General features: G+C 45.3%; 3 protein-coding genes across 4 annotated transcripts; 1 reads left to right on the top strand and 2 right to left on the bottom strand.

Annotated features, from left to right (window-relative positions):
• Positions 1 to 1,168: 1,168 nt before the first annotated feature.
• poldip2 (polymerase (DNA-directed), delta interacting protein 2) lies at positions 1,169 to 7,369 on the bottom strand. Of its 2 annotated transcripts, none has more exons than XM_040181239.2 (11): positions 7,118 to 7,369; positions 4,351 to 4,426; positions 4,103 to 4,200; positions 3,905 to 4,004; positions 3,645 to 3,720; positions 3,077 to 3,184; positions 2,703 to 2,839; positions 2,594 to 2,620; positions 2,368 to 2,493; positions 2,151 to 2,230; positions 1,169 to 2,058 (listed from the first exon to the last, which is right to left on the bottom strand). In XM_040181239.2, the coding sequence occupies exons 1-11, from the start codon at positions 7,300 to 7,302 to the stop codon at positions 1,944 to 1,946; spliced, it is 1,128 nt and encodes a 375-aa protein (XP_040037173.1). In that variant the 5' UTR covers positions 7,303 to 7,369; the 3' UTR covers positions 1,169 to 1,943. The 2 variants fall into 2 exon arrangements, with proteins under 2 accessions (XP_040037173.1, XP_040037164.1); XM_040181230.2 differs by having other exon boundaries at positions 4,351 to 4,432; positions 7,118 to 7,365.
• A 430-nt stretch (positions 7,370 to 7,799) lies between these two features.
• vma12 (vacuolar ATPase assembly factor VMA12) lies at positions 7,800 to 10,877 on the top strand. Its single transcript, XM_040181253.2, has 6 exons — positions 7,800 to 8,359; positions 8,440 to 8,513; positions 9,460 to 9,549; positions 9,673 to 9,715; positions 9,835 to 9,947; positions 10,218 to 10,877. The coding sequence occupies exons 1-6, from the start codon at positions 8,176 to 8,178 to the stop codon at positions 10,311 to 10,313; spliced, it is 600 nt and encodes a 199-aa protein (XP_040037187.2). The 5' UTR covers positions 7,800 to 8,175; the 3' UTR covers positions 10,314 to 10,877.
• A 1,399-nt stretch (positions 10,878 to 12,276) lies between these two features.
• On the bottom strand, positions 12,277 to 15,013 carry LOC120831968 (homeobox protein SEBOX). The gene is made up of 3 exons (XM_040197986.2): positions 14,825 to 15,013; positions 13,964 to 14,175; positions 12,277 to 13,742 (listed from the first exon to the last, which is right to left on the bottom strand). The coding sequence occupies exons 1-3, from the start codon at positions 14,928 to 14,930 to the stop codon at positions 13,050 to 13,052; spliced, it is 1,011 nt and encodes a 336-aa protein (XP_040053920.2). The 5' UTR covers positions 14,931 to 15,013; the 3' UTR covers positions 12,277 to 13,049.
• Positions 15,014 to 15,268: the final 255 nt, after the last annotated feature.

The raw sequence follows: 15,268 nt of genomic DNA, 5'->3' as shown, positions 1-15,268 counted from the left end.
GCACAACTCCACCACCTCCCGCTCCACCTCCACGCAGCTGCGGTAGTCCCTCACTGCTCCTCTACAGGAGGTGGTGGTGCATGCAGCAGGGCATGTTTACTGGACGATCACAGCTCCCCACCGACCCAAAAACATACGGACCCCCCCCCCTCCTCTCCCCGCACGCGCTGTCCTGTCCGTCCTCACGCGGAAACACCGAAAATCCGCATTCGTCCTCGTCCAAGGTGGAGGCGCCTCCATCCGCCGGCGGAGCAGGAAGCGCAACGTCTCGGTGTCTGTCGGGCTGCACTGAACGGAATGTGTGCGCGTGTAACTGTGTGTGTGTGGGGCGGTGAATTATGTATCCCAAAACCCCTCCTGTTCAACCGAGTGCCGGGAGCGCGCAGCGAGTGCACGCGGTGGAGGGGGAAGTTTGGGTCGCGTCGCGTTTTTAATCGTTACTTTAACGTCGCTGTGCTCGTTGAAACGCACATTCACGTATTGTCGAGATGAGACGTTCTCTTCACAATCCTGCGCGGTGTTTTGTGAATTCGGCATAAAGCGTCGACATAAAGCTGGTCGTAAAATGAACAGTTATGTATATTATATATTATTAAAACTGCAATAGAAACCAGGCTTGTGACGCACGTATTTGACTTTTCCTTAAATGGAATTAGGATGTTTTTTGTACTTTATAAAACGGATTAAAACTAATGCTTTATGCCATGTTTTTTTACTAAAAGCAAATAAATGCTTATTTTATAAAATGGTTTCAAGTCATTAAAGATTTATAAAAAAGGCTGTTTTTTCGATGGAGTCCAGCGTTATGCATAAATTTTAAAAAATCACGTTGGCAAAACTCTTCATTTAAAATGCTTTGGAGAGTGTGGCTAATTCATTTAGATCAAATGGATTTAATTAGTATATGATGTAGTTTCTCAGCTCAACTGTCGGGTATCATTTACATCTGGACAAGTGCACTAAAGGTAAACTGGTCAGCATTCAATGCTGCTCGATGGACGGTGAGACGCTTCCCTCTGCTGGTTAAGGTTTATAAACTTAGTCATTTGGATCCGGATCCTTAAACATCAACGAGTCAAATCAAAGCTCATTGAACACAAACATTCTATTTCTTTCCAGTCTGAGAAGTGCAGGAACATAAATGAAAGAAACTCCCATCATCAAGTTGTACTTTTCAAAAAAGGTTATTTATTCGTTTAATTACATATTTATTTACAGTATTCACGTGTTTCTTCTCGTTGAACAGAAAAAATAACTTTGTTTTTCCATTCGGTGTCCAGGACGATGACGACTTGATTCTGCTTTTTAGACAAGTTTTCTTTTTAAAACACAAAAGCCTCTCAGCTCACTTTGATTATTTTATGGCGTTCTTTTGTTATTAACTAAAAGCCAAACGTTTTCAGTCCACTGCTTATAAAAAGTATACAGCCGCCCCCCCACACACACCCGGATGTTCAAACAGTGGATGTAATCAAGAGAATTGGACTTTAAAGTCAACAGGATTACAAAAATCACCCAAATAAATAATGATCTGGTGTTTTCTAAGAGTTGCGTTGAGTAGAGATCCGTGTAGCTCGTTTTGGGACGTGAGACTCAGGTTCATTTGGACTTTTTGTACATTTAACTGATAAATGGGAGTTCAGCACAGTAACCGGCTCAACTGCACCGCGAGGGAAGAACGGGAAGCGTAACAGGAAGAACACTGCCGGGTGCTTTTTCTGTACATCGCAGAGTCACATGTTGGACTTGAAGGCTCTTCATGATAACTTTTCCACCTCATGAGTTACTCGATGACGTAATGGCGCTCTGCGACCTCACAGGAATAGAAAGGGGGCGGAGTTTAGGCCTAGAAACACTTTTTTTTCCCCTCCCTGAGTCACCTGACTGTCAATCTCGCGCTGAAGGCCGAGGCGACGTTACGGCGTAGGAGCCCGACTGGTCAGTTAGAACGTGTAGCCAGCAGGGGGCGCTTTGTCTTCTTTGTTGCTCTCCAGCGAGAAGGGGGGGATGCGGACGTCGAAGTGGGAGCCGTCGGTCCTCTCGATGCGAAACGTCCCCCTGGAGACAGAAAGAAGAGTGTTAAACCTGCAGAGGGGGAGGGAGGCGAGGAGGGGGGGGGCAGTGATTGAAAGTTCCAGACGTGGACTCACCACATGTGGCCGCTGGGGGCTTGTAGGGACACGTGGCTGCTGTACTGGAAGGCCGGCTGCTCTTTGGACAACACCGGCTCCTGAGAGACGAGAAGACCAGAACGTTGGAGGTCGAGACACAGAACACTTCAGTTCTTTACAGCTCAATCACGCGTGTACGATCAGATCTTCCCGATACATTTGTGTTCAAGTTGGAAAAAGGTAAACAAGTACTAACGCGGCCCACGACTCCTCGCCCTCGGACCGTCTCCAGGGTTCCCGACAGGCTGAAGATCCTCCAGTGCCGCTCCCTCAGCTGCACCACCTCGCTGCCCATGTTCTCCAGGCGGATGCAGTAGCGCCACTGCAGGGCGACAACACACCGGTGTCACACACACACACTGGTCTCACACACACACACACACACACACACACAGCTCACACACAGAATAAAAGCCACTCACCCAGTAAACGTGGGAGTTCTGGGCCTCCTGAGAAGAAGAAACATTTTACATTAGCATTTAAAGAAGCCTACAGGGCCAGAAGCAAGATGGCCGCCGTGCCCCCACTGACCCTCATGCCCATGTAGAAGGGGATGACGGTGACACGGATGTTCTCCGTGGTCTCTCTGTGGACGTCGGAGAGCTCCAGCCAGGGGTGGTTCTTCTCCTGCCAGGCCTTCAGGGTGTCTCTGGATGTGAACGGAGGAGCTGCAGACGCACAAACACACATTGACTCACCAACAATGAGCGGACTCGTGTATCAGGGAAATGGATCCTTGGGACTCATTTGCTTCATTATAAAGCATTCACTTTTGTTATGATGGAAATAATCGAAATACTTATTTTAGTTCACCGTCTATATTGAAATACACGTTGATATTTCCTCTGACAATAAAAGAAAAGGTCCTAAAAGTGTGTGTGTGTGTGTGTGGGGGGCGCGCTTACTTTTGGCCGGGTTGTGCATGAGGAAGCGCTCAAACAGCTCGTGCTGGATGGGGATCTGCTCTGCAGAGTTGTAGGGCAGGATGTCCTCGTGGCTCACGTAGTCCAGACCTGAAGGAGAGAGAACCATCACGACGCTCTTATACTGATGTGGAACTGAAGACGGGAGAATGACAAGCAGCCCCCCCCCCACCCCCCCGGTGCCTGGGAGGAGAGGACCTCTCGACGGGGGTGACTGCCACGCTTACCAGAAAGACGGGTTTCGACAAAACACAGGAGTGAGTTGAATTATGGGACGTTCTAGGTGCTCTACACACTCTAATTGAATTTAAAATGTAATATTAACTTAATTTAGTTGGACTTTCATTGCATCTCATGAGCCCACTTTGTGGAAGTCAGATATAAAATACTTGGGCAACTTCTCATAAAATAATAAAAGGGATCATTTCAAGGTCACGGAAATATATTTAAGAAAAAAAATATTATATTTTTCTATCCTCCATCTTTAAAAAAGAATCCAGGGAGTTGGATTGAAAGCGTCGGAATGATGAGACACGTGACGTGGGCACACCTGGGATGGCGTACAGGGCTCTGCTGTCATCGTGGTTCGCCAGAAACGTCACCGCCTCCGTCTGGGACCTCTGAGACTGCAACAGCAAAGAAACAGAATCCACACATAAACAACCAGAGATCAGTGGGAGGCGTGGTCTCCATTGAACATCTCCGCCTACTGCGCGTCCAGATGACTACTGAGTACCACCATACTTTCTACTGAACTACATCCGCTTTAATCCCCTCAGCAGGAAGCCTTTTGACCACAGGGCGACTCACTATGTGGGGGCAGTCCCGGGTGTCGATCAGGACTTGGTAGTAGGTGTGAGTCTTGCCCTTCACCTCCTTGGAGCCGTGAGCTCCAGGAGGCTCCGGTTTGCTGAAGGAACCAAAGTGAGGAAGGAAAATAAATCAATTAGATCTCCGATAAACAAAGTCTACCACAAAACAAGAGGGTGCTTTGGGCAAGAGGTTTACCTCTCGGCCATGGGGGGGGTGATGTCTCGGTCGTAGAGCCGGGCGTGCCAGGGGAACAAGACGATGCCTCTGTAGCCGAAAACACTGTGCAGGAACAGCTAAAGGGGCAAATGTGCCATAAGAAAATACAAAAAGATTGATTTACAGCTAGAAAACAGGCTGAGGTGGCCATGACATCATAAAAGAATATGTCTAATATTGACATGAGGGAATGTGATGTTAGAGTGAGTGAGATGGGAACAACCTACCTGTCCCGTTTCATATTTTCCGTGCTGCTTTACAGCCTCAAACATTCCCACCGTCTCCAAAATCTTCCCTTCAGGACTGCTCCTGCCAAACAGGCAACACCATTACACACTGGACACTGTGTGTGTGTGTGTGTGTGTTTGAAACAGTGGATTCATCAACCAGTGAACTGGAAAGTGACCATATCTGGACTTCAAGGACATCAAGACTTGTCAATCAGCGTGTAGCCCCGCCCTAAAGCGCCCCCTGCTTTATGGTCTGTTTGACTCTAAAGGGACCATAGTTTACTAAATGAACATCATGTGTGATTGAAGAAGACTTGAAACAAGAGACTGAGACCATAACTCATAAACATTTGTAGGTTTGACTTTACCCCCCCCCCAAAAAACATTTTGTAGGAACAAACAAACCGTTTAAATCCCTGCGGAGCATCAACAGTTGAGAAAAGGCTTCAGCCCCCCGTGGAGACAATTTACATTCATCCCTTTAAGAAACATCTCTCCGCCCCGTCAGTCGTAATCACAATCACAACTTTGACCAGATTAAATAAAACACCTCGATTTGTCAGATGTCAACAAAGAGAAATATCATTCTAATCTACGTCCTCGCCTGCAGACTCACAAACGCACACAACAGCTGGTGCCTCGAAATAAATAACAAGAATAGTCGCCTGCAAAGCTAATCTTCAGCACAGATGAAGCGCGGGGGATTAATGAGGTGGATATATGGAGCGCTTGTGGTTATTTACTTATCCTGCCTGTAAGAATAATAACCTGATTATTAGGCCTGTCAATAGATGTTTTTATTCTGAAGGCCAAATCTTATAAATGTACAAGAATTCAATTCAGACAGCGTGTATTTTAGGCATTAATTGTATTTTAAAACACAAAACTCCCCAGATGTGATCATCTTGGAGGAGGAACATGTTGAACTAGCGACTGATAATCTGTTGGTAACCTAAAACAACTTTCTATTCATACGAGGGAGCAACACACACACACACACACTACCCCCCCCCCCAATTCCACATGAATAACTGCAGGAATATCCTGATGTTTCCACTGAACATGGAAAGGGCTCTTGGAACACACCTCTAAACTGAGAAATGTCAATTCCCTGTCCGGTCCTGTCTGGATAATCAGATCTAAATATAGCCGTCCTTTCTGAAACGCGCGGCCAACGAACCCCGTGCCAGAGAGCACGGGAACAAGCTGACCTCGCCGCTCTACTCTGCAAAGAGAAGACCGTTCATCGAGCCGCAGAGCAGTCGTCCTCTTTGGGTAAAAGGTTGGCGACTGCAATAAGACCGGACATGTGCTTTACACAATGAAAAAGTTTTAAGGTAAAGTTTCAAGGGACACGAATTGGTGTTGTATCACTCCGCCTTTATTCCACCCAACTACATCTCCTCTCGTCGAGGTCGTTTTACAAAATCCTAATACGATTCCTTCAGAATACGGTTGACAGACTGGCTTCTCTCTGCAGTGGATCACAACAACGCACCTTTTGCACCATCAATTTATTTCCGTTAGTGCGAAGAAAAGCCTGAATCACTTGAACTTAAAACAAAGTATGTCCATCTGGATTCAGAAAGGTGACTTGCTGCTTTTGCTTTTCAAAAACAACCAGTTAGATTAACATCAACTGTTTAGTAAGAGTTCCAGGTCCCTGTGGTGTTGCATGCTGTCCCATATTAATGCCAGGCATACATAATAGTTCTGCTATACCATTTATATCTATATTGATATTGAACTATTGTGAAATGTTGCAAGTTGACATGTGTCATAAAATGAAAAACAACAAACACAGAAACACACCGTTTAATGTGTGAACGGTTTCTTAATATATTATGACATAAAACTGCAAGTGCAATCTAGGTAAGAAACTAAATCATAAGTTAATATATGAACATGTGGAGGTTTGGAAAAGGGTCTCATGAACCTATAAGAGCCAGTGGACAAATATAAACTATATGCCCAATAAAAAAATGAGGCTTTTAGGAATTAGAAAACTATAATCGTGACTAAATGCGATAACGTGAAACAGAACAATCATATTTAGAATATGTGAGCAAGAAGCTATCCAGTTAATTAGTTATTAAATAATTGTCACAGAATAACTATAGGGGTCGTCGTGGCGCAGGGGGTGCGCTGGGAACCGCAAGGTTGGTGGTTCGAGTCCCAGCTGCCCGAGGTCTCAAGTCGAAGTGTCCCTGAGCAAGACACCTAAACCCTAATTGGTCCCCGGGCAAAATGTATAAAGCAATGGTGTAATAATGATTACATTAGATGATTTACAAGTTGTTTCAACAGTTTCAGCGGATTATAATAAGCCACAATAGAATGTCTCTTAAGTATGGAAAGTTATTGAATAACATTCCTCCATTGTGATATAAGGCATTTATTGCATTCATTTATTGTGATATAAGGCATTGTGACGCAGCTTGGAGGCTGTCAGGTGTTACTAAGCCATGCTGCCCAGGTACCTAGCTGGTTAGCTAAGCAGCTAGATTTAAGCAGCTGGCTAGCTAGCAAGACAGCTAGCCCGCTAGCAACAGAGGACAACGGCACTTTCTGAAAGTTTACCCTCAATAAATGTCAGCTCACGTTTTCAAAACGCGCTCGTGTCGAGGCAGCTGTCAACTCAGCAGAAACGTAGCCGGGTGTCTTTACGGCGCCACCCTGAAGGGATCGCACGCAGCTAACGTTAACGAAATCCTTTAGCATGTTAGCATATGACGGGGAGGGCGGCACTGGCTGCGGGTCTTACCGTGACGACATAAACCGCCTCTGTTGGACGCCACCGGGCAGTCCGCAGGCCCGGCATTGAACCCGCGGCCTGAACACCTCGTATCCGCTGCCGCCGTCAACAACGCTCAGTATTCTGTGTGTGTGCTTCTTGTTGTATTTACTGACAGTGCTCAACAAGCCTCGGCGTAACGCGCAGGCCGCCATCTTTAACAGCCGGAGCAGTGGCAGGAGAGCTCACGCGCACGCATTTACAGGGATGAGGTAACGACGGTGCTTTCAGGGGGTGACTGAGAGAGTCGTACGTACGAGAACGATCATTTCTAAACTCGAATTTCTATGATCTTTTAGAACAGGTGGTGGTTATTTTGTTCCTGAAACAAAACGCAATGACCCAAAACGATATGAATTCGCAAGCTCGCTTTCATTCATGATATTTTTAAGCAGTGAAGTTTTCATTTATATAATCAAAAAGTTCCAACAACGTCCAACTCAAATGTCTGCCTAATTAACGTTTTGTCAAGTGCTAAGAGCCTACAAGTGTGGAGGTCAGGTGTGAATTAGTAAAAAAAAGGTTATGAATACTAGTCTTGTAGCGCTTTTTGGCAAATGTTTTTGCGTGTCAGGCCTTTTTTTTAAATCCATTTTTTTGGAGGCCTTGAAGGCACCAAAAGGAGGTCGCGTCCCAAAGCGAGAAACATTTCAGCGGAATGTGGAATAAAACATTACGTTCCACTCATAAATAAATATGAATTAAATAATAATAATAAAAATGATTAAAGATATTTTAGGATGTAAAAATAATTGCCCAATAATGCTAAGTAGTTACGGTCACATGAGCAACTGCGTCATCATGTCACAAGATCAACAACATGGCGTCCTGCTGGGCTTGAACGAAAAACCTCCACTCGCTGTTCTTTTAACATTATATTTCAAACAACTAAAACGTTTACGGGTTGTGTCGGCTTCCCCTTCCTGTCGCCATATGTTCGCCAACAGAGAACACGCTTTGTTATGTTTTATCTAGACAGCTGCGTCGCTTAACGTCACGCTTCCGGTCACTTATTGGGATTTAAAAGAATGGCGTCGGCATTTACAGTCGGCGATAAATTCAGAAATAAGGTGACGCAGCTGTTGGAACGGACCGACTCGTGTCTGCCCGAACGACTGAGAGAAGAACTGCAGGAGACTCTTGGAAAAACGGGACCGACGACCGTGTCCTTCCGCACCGCGAGGACTCTGAAGAGACACCTCCAGGACGAAGGTACCCGATGTTCTGCAACACAACGACCAATACTCGAACCCATCCAGTAACGATGCGTCCTTGTGGCTGTTCTCCTCCAGGTCATCCCTTCTACCTGCACGAGCTGTTGGAGGACAGTATGCTGCACCTGCCTGAGGTGGTGAAGCCTCCCAGAGTATGTGATGCTAAAGTTCTATTAAACATCTGTTAGACCCCCAGCTGCTGCATTAGTGTTGCACTCGCAAGGTAGCATTATTACATCATTCTTCTTAATGACGTCATCGGCGCCACCGGGTTAGACTCTGGTGAAACCAGATGACATCGTGCAGGTTCACCAGAACATCCTTCGGACTACAGCAGAGACCAGTCCACCGTGGACAGACCCAGGTCCTCCAGCAGACACCAGACCACCGTGAACAGACCCAGGTCCTCCAGCAGAGACCAGTCCACCGTGGACAGACCCAGGTCCTCCAGCAGAGACCAGACCACCGTGAACAGACCCAGGTCCTCCAGCAGACACCAGTCCACCGTGGACAGACCCAGGTCCTCCAGCAGAGACCAGACCACCGTGAACAGACCCAGGTCCTCCAGCAGACACCAGTCCACCGTGGACAGACCCAGGTCCTCCAGCAGAGACCAGACCACCGTGGACAGACCACGATCCGGCTTTACCTGAGCTCTGCGGGGAGAAGAGCTCATCTCCTGGCAGCACCAGCAGCGTCTCCTCCTCCAGGAGCAGAGCATGTCTTCTCTGGAGACTCAGAACGTAGTGCTCAACCCGCTAGAGGGAAGGGAGGTCCGGGAGAACCAGAACCAGGACTGGAAGGGGCAGACTGTGAGACCATGCTGCAGTAGAATGAGGGGTTTTCTGAAGGGACCCTGGTGTGAGGGAGCACTACCACGTTAGTCCACAGGGGGCGACAGAATCAACACAACATGAAAGTTCCTCGTATTAACACTTAAGTTTTTATGTGATTTCTCAAAACTACCTTGACAATAGAGCCCAATTTCTGAAATGTATCTGTCCTGTGTGACATATTATTATTTCCAAAAGAACTATAAAGATACTCAAAACAACCTGGGAACAACAGAGAATCAAGCCGTTGACTTTCCTCTCTTAGAACCCCGTCCTGGTCGCGCGTCTCGAGAGAATAAAAGCCCGACTGGCCAACGAGGAATACAGCAGGATCACGCGCAATGTCAACACTCAGGTACCTTTTTGTTTACATAAGAAATGTCTTCATCACGTCCCAGGTGGGATTTCGTGCTATGAGGTCTAAATATACAAATATAATTCTTATTTATTATATATAATATTTTCTCTTTGTCTTCAGGAAGTCAGCCGAGGCGGAACGTTGGCAGATTTCGGACGTGAAGGTAAGAAGCTGTTTCCCGTTCTGATATGTCGTTGCAGTTTCAGTGCTCATTATATAATCACCACTGCAGCAGTCAGAGGCCAAATCAGCTTCTTCTTCTTCTTCCTCTTCCTCCTGCAGTGAGGTCGGTCAAAGCCGTGGTAGCGACAGTCTTCAACTTCCTGGTGACGGTGGTGGCTGCGTTCGCCTGCTCCTACATGGGGAGTCAGTACCTGTTCACCGACACCGGGGCGGTAAGAGAGTCTTTGTTGTTGCTACACAGCTGCGTTTCTTTGCATAAAAACAAAAATGATCCTTGACTGCTTCACAAGTAGCATCTCTGTGTAAAGCCAACTGTCCACTATAAATCCACTTACAATACTGATGGAAATGATTGTGTACGCTTAAGTTCTCCCCTTTTCTAACAGAATATTGTTAGAATTATGCACGTTAGAGCATTATATTTTGTTCAAAAGTAACCAACGTTTTTCTTTCCTTGTTGGTTTCTGTCGCTTGTTTTCCAGCGAGTGATCGCGGCCGTGATCGCCGCGTCCGTGGTTGGGCTCGCCGAGCTCTACGTGCTGGTCCGAACCATGGAGGGCGAACTCGGGGAGCCATAGCGGCCTGAGGGGACCGTGACTTTTTGGGCTTTTTATTTGCTGGGAAAAGTCTTTGTAATTTCCAGAGTGACGCTGAAGGAAAGCTGCAACACGACGAGTTGCTTCTAAATGACTGAAAGTCTGTTGACTTTGGAAAGTTCTTCTGTTTTAATCTGATGTTTATTCACAAAAAAACAGGTTTAATTTAATTGGTCGTGTACGTGAACACAGGGAACATCTTGGGAGGAACTCGGGTTTCTCGCTCACAGATGTTGGACCTGTGGACCGCAGCATTTGGGGGGAATCGAACCGGCGACTCAGTGGGTAAAGGAGCTACGGCCGCCATAAATCCCAACTATATTTGTTATTTAAGTTTTTTTAAGTGCAATTCCTTCCGTTCTGTTCTCTGGTGTAATTGTGTTTCTGACTCTTGTAAAACCACCGACACCAACTGGATCCGATTCCTGATGTTTGGTCAGAAAGGAAACCCTCTCCAGATGTTTGTGTATCTTCACGAGAGTAATGCTGGAATGTGAAATCTGGTATTTGTTTGTCGGCTTAAATGTCGATGTTTAAATGCTGAAATGACAGCGCTTGTGTTGGTCTCTATCATGTGATTTGTCAACACATTATGTGGGGAAAAAAAGTGGAACCTCGTCCTTTTTCCAAGTTCATCCTTGTTGTTCCTCCTTTAATTTAAATAAACTAGCGTGTCCGAGCGGTAATATCAGTTAATACTTACGGAGCGATTTCGCTCTGCTGACCAGAAAGGACGCAAATAAAACAAGCAAAGTGAAAAGAAATACTAAAAATATAGAATTACGGCAGATAATTGTGTTACAAGATCAGAGTGAAACTGCTCAAAATGTACCCAAATGTCTTGTTTTATTACACACCTATTATTTAATAACTATTTGGCTTGACTGTAGTTTATTCTGTCTTTTATCTATAGAAATATCTATAAAATGTGTCACTTAGTCATAGAAAAGAAGTCGCTAAAGAAGAACGTTGAATAATACTATTAGTTTTTATTCCTTTCTCTGAGACGGAGAGCAAACTGTCCTCACATGAAGACCCGAGAGGCTCAAAGCTCTGGAAGAAAGACCCTTGTTTTGACGGAATGACCCGCCAGCTGTGGCGTCAGATGATAATACAGATGTTGCATCATCATGTCACCTGACCGATGTGCTAACGATTCGTAAAAACAACCGACCACTTGAATCCGATACGGAACAATAATACTCTTATTTTGTGCGATCTGTTTTCTCTGATCCCTTCTACACATATAATTCATTTTTATTATTCCTTTTTTTTACACTATCCGTCTTCCTCTTCGTACCAGAGGAAGGATTAAAAATATGTAACTACATCTGGAATACAAAAAAATCTCAGATCTTCCTGATATCTGAGATTTGACACCCGGATTAAAGGTTTAGTGGAAGATTATTTTGTATTAAGGATGATTATGATATGTGGAGATCTCTGTCATATTTGCCTCTGTATTATACCGCTCATGTAATATTTGAAAAACTTAAATCCAGGCAGAATTACAGAGCCGGTAAGCTGATAGACTCTGACCTTTAATTTACTTCTTATTTTTCATTTTCTTTACTTACAGTATCAGAAATGTATTTTGACTCTGAAAAAGATTATTTCTGTCATGGTATCTTACCACAGAAGAATCATTTTAATCAGAATGTTTTGAAGGTCAATAAAGCATTAAACGCGCCGCGCGGGGAAAGCGGGAGGGTCACGTGGTGAGGTCATAGGTCGCCAGCTCACAAAGGAACACGTCGAAACGAGAGGAGGGACACGAACGCCGAAACAACCGCCGTCCTGAGCGTTTCTACGTGTGAAGAATACTTATGATACAAGGTAATACCTCATGCACGTTCACTCCGTGATGTTTGGATCCTGTTCTGGAGGCTTCATGGGCTTTGTGCCGCTTCAATGACACATTCTTTTATCTTTGTCGTCTTCATTTATTATTTAATTGTACAAAACAAAACAAAAAACAACAAAGAAATCCTCAAAATCCAGATGTTACAGATTGTTCAGAATAAGAACGAGAAAAAGTTTTCTTTCTTAACTGTGGAATGTTTTAACTGCACACTGATGTGACATTATTTACTTTTAAAATAAGTCAAATACAAAGTGAATCTCACAATGCACTTAAGTCAAATTATATTATATTATATTATAATTATATGTTAATGTTCACCGCAGAATTGACATCATTTGAAAAATAAAACAATGCAGCCAGTTCTCATCTAAACAACAGCAATAAATGCTGTAAATGAAACATAGACTGAATGTTGTCTAAAGTCTGATTTTTAGCTGCATTAGCTCCAAATTGTTATTTTTGAACAAGATAAAAGTATTTATATTCAGTCAAACACAACGTTTTCTTTCTATTCAAGACACAAAATGTTTAAGTTTCATTTAAAATCGTAAGTTACAATAATTGTACATATATATATATGTATTTTTGAAATATTTATAGGTTTTTATGGATTCTTAAAAATAAGTAATTGTGTTTAAATAGGTCTACAAATGGTCCATTAATCCTCGTCTCTATTCCGGCTGAAATGACTGAAAAACTGAAACCAGATGTGAAAACTGAGCCACAAAACGACGTATTTTCTAAAACACAAACGGGAACACATGAAGCGACGAAGCCAGGAACCACTGGAGGACAGATGTTTGATGTGGGAGAGAGGAGTCTGTGATTACCGATGAGTTCCACATCTGGGCCGATCAGAACTCCAGGAAGTTGGTGACGATGGCGGCGTTGTAGATCAGGTCCGAGATGTAGCCCATGGAGGTCTGCGGTCCCATTTGCGGGTGGTGATGGTGCCCCTGGGCCTGGGCCACCTCCCAGTACACTGGCTGAGGGTGGAAGGGAACCACCTGGTCCACAGAGGTGTGACCTCCACCTGCGGCGCCGCCTCCGTACGCAGCCTGATGGGGCCCGGAAGGAGGCGCGCTCTGGGGTTTGAAGTTCCTGAAGGCCTGGTAGGACCGGGCCGAGGCCGAGTGGTGAGGCGGCCTGCTGCCGGGCGGAGGGAAGGAACCAGGAAGGAACCCGGAGAGCGCTGGTCCCAGGTTCTGGTGGTGGTGCTGGTGGTGGTGGTGCTGCTCCTCCTCCCAGAGATAACGCTCCGAGGGCTTTGAGGAGCCCGGCGTGGGCTGGAGAGATGAGGAGGAGGCCGGCGAGGACACGGGGTTGCTGTAGATCTGGAACCAGTCGGAGTAGATTTGCGGGACGTCCTCGCAGGAGTGGTTCTGCTCCGGTCTGAAGATGTCCGCCAGGGTGGTTGAGGAAAGGAAAGCAGCGGTCACTTGCCCGGTGGAGGGGTCCACGACCCCTCTCCCTCCCAGGGCGGGCTGGCTGGACTTTGGGAGTCTCACGGTCTTGATACTTCTGGCTCTTCTGTTTTGGAACCACACCTGTGGAAAACAAAAGGACATCGTTATTCTCGTCTTCATCGTGTGTTGATTCCGGCGCCCCCTGTGGACTAATATGGCAGTGCTTCCTCACACCAGGGTCCCTTCAGAAAACCCCTCATTCTACTGCAGCGGGGTCACATAGTCAGCCCCTCGTAGTCCTGGTTCAAGTTCTCCCGAACCTCCCACTAAACTATATATTTCGCCCTGAGCAGCAGACTCACCTGTATCTTGCTCTCGGGCAGGTGTGTGTGCGCGGCCAGCCTCTCCCGCAGGGTGATGTCCGGGTAGGGAGTCACGGCGAAGGCCTGCTCCAGCTCGGTGAGCTGCGCGCGGCTGAAGATGGTCCTCTTCCTCTTCCTCTGACCCTCCATCGGGCCGAAGGCGGCGGGTCGGTCCGGCTCCGGGGAGGACGGCGCGCGCTCACTGCGGCCGCCTGACATTGAGTCATAACACGAAAAAATTCATTCATTCATATATAATATGAAATTAAATATTTATTAATATTAAATGACGAACATTTTATTATTTTTGATGAAGAGTGCAAATAAAAAAACATTCATTTATAAACTACAAAGCTTTGGCTCGATTTCCTACTTTTGCGAAGCTCATATATCATTTTCCTTTTTATTTTATTTGCTCTGAATGATGATGATCTGCAATCTCTGAGATTAATGAAATAACGTAATGTAGTTAATGACGTAACTGAAGTTATTTCCTTAATGAAGTAAATGAAGTTATTTCCTTAATGACGTAACTGAAGTTATTTCCTTAATGAAGTAAATGAAGTTATTTCCTTAATGAAGTAAATGAAGTTATTTCCTTAATGAAGTAAATGAAGTTATTTTCTTAATGACGTAAATGAAGTTATTTCCTTAATGAAGTAAATGAAGTTATTTTCTTAATGACGTAAATGAAGTTATTTCCTTAATGAAGTAAATGAAGTTATTTTCTTAATGAAGTAAATGAAGTTATTTCCTTAATGAAGTAAATGAAGTTATTTCCTTAATGAAGTAAATGAAGTTATTTCCTTAATGAAGTAAATGAAGTAACGTCATCAACAGAACATCTGAAGGTGTCCTCACCTTTGCAGTGGTCCTGCTCTTCTTCTAACATCGCGTTTAAATGCAGCATGTCTCTGCTCGGGCTGTTCTTCAGTGAGGAGAAGTCCGGGTCCACGAACAGGTCCATGGCTCCAGCGTGAGACCGGTCCGCGGGGAGGAGGGACGGCTTCTTATAGCGCCATGTGATCAGATGACACCCTCCACCCTCCACCCTCACAGACCGGCACCACGTTCGGGACGATGCGGGGGAACCTTGTTTTCAAGCCGCGCGCGCTCAGCCTGTTTACGACCACTTGTGGGGGAGTTGGGGGGGGGTCGCGCTCGATCCATCTAACCGATGTGTTTATTGCAGCGTTCCAGAAATAGATCATAATTAGATAACGATTAACTGATTAATGATGCAACTTGATGTGACACCGTGCATACAATTTGGAAATTATTTTAATTTTGTATAATGGAATCGAC

The sequence above is a fragment of the Gasterosteus aculeatus genome, chromosome 1 (genome assembly GCF_964276395.1).
Source record: "Gasterosteus aculeatus chromosome 1, fGasAcu3.hap1.1, whole genome shotgun sequence".
NCBI classification, from domain to species: Eukaryota; Metazoa; Chordata; class Actinopteri; order Perciformes; family Gasterosteidae; genus Gasterosteus; species Gasterosteus aculeatus.
The sequence above is the reverse complement of the archived record's forward strand: the minus strand, read 5'-3'. Positions and strand labels throughout refer to the sequence as shown.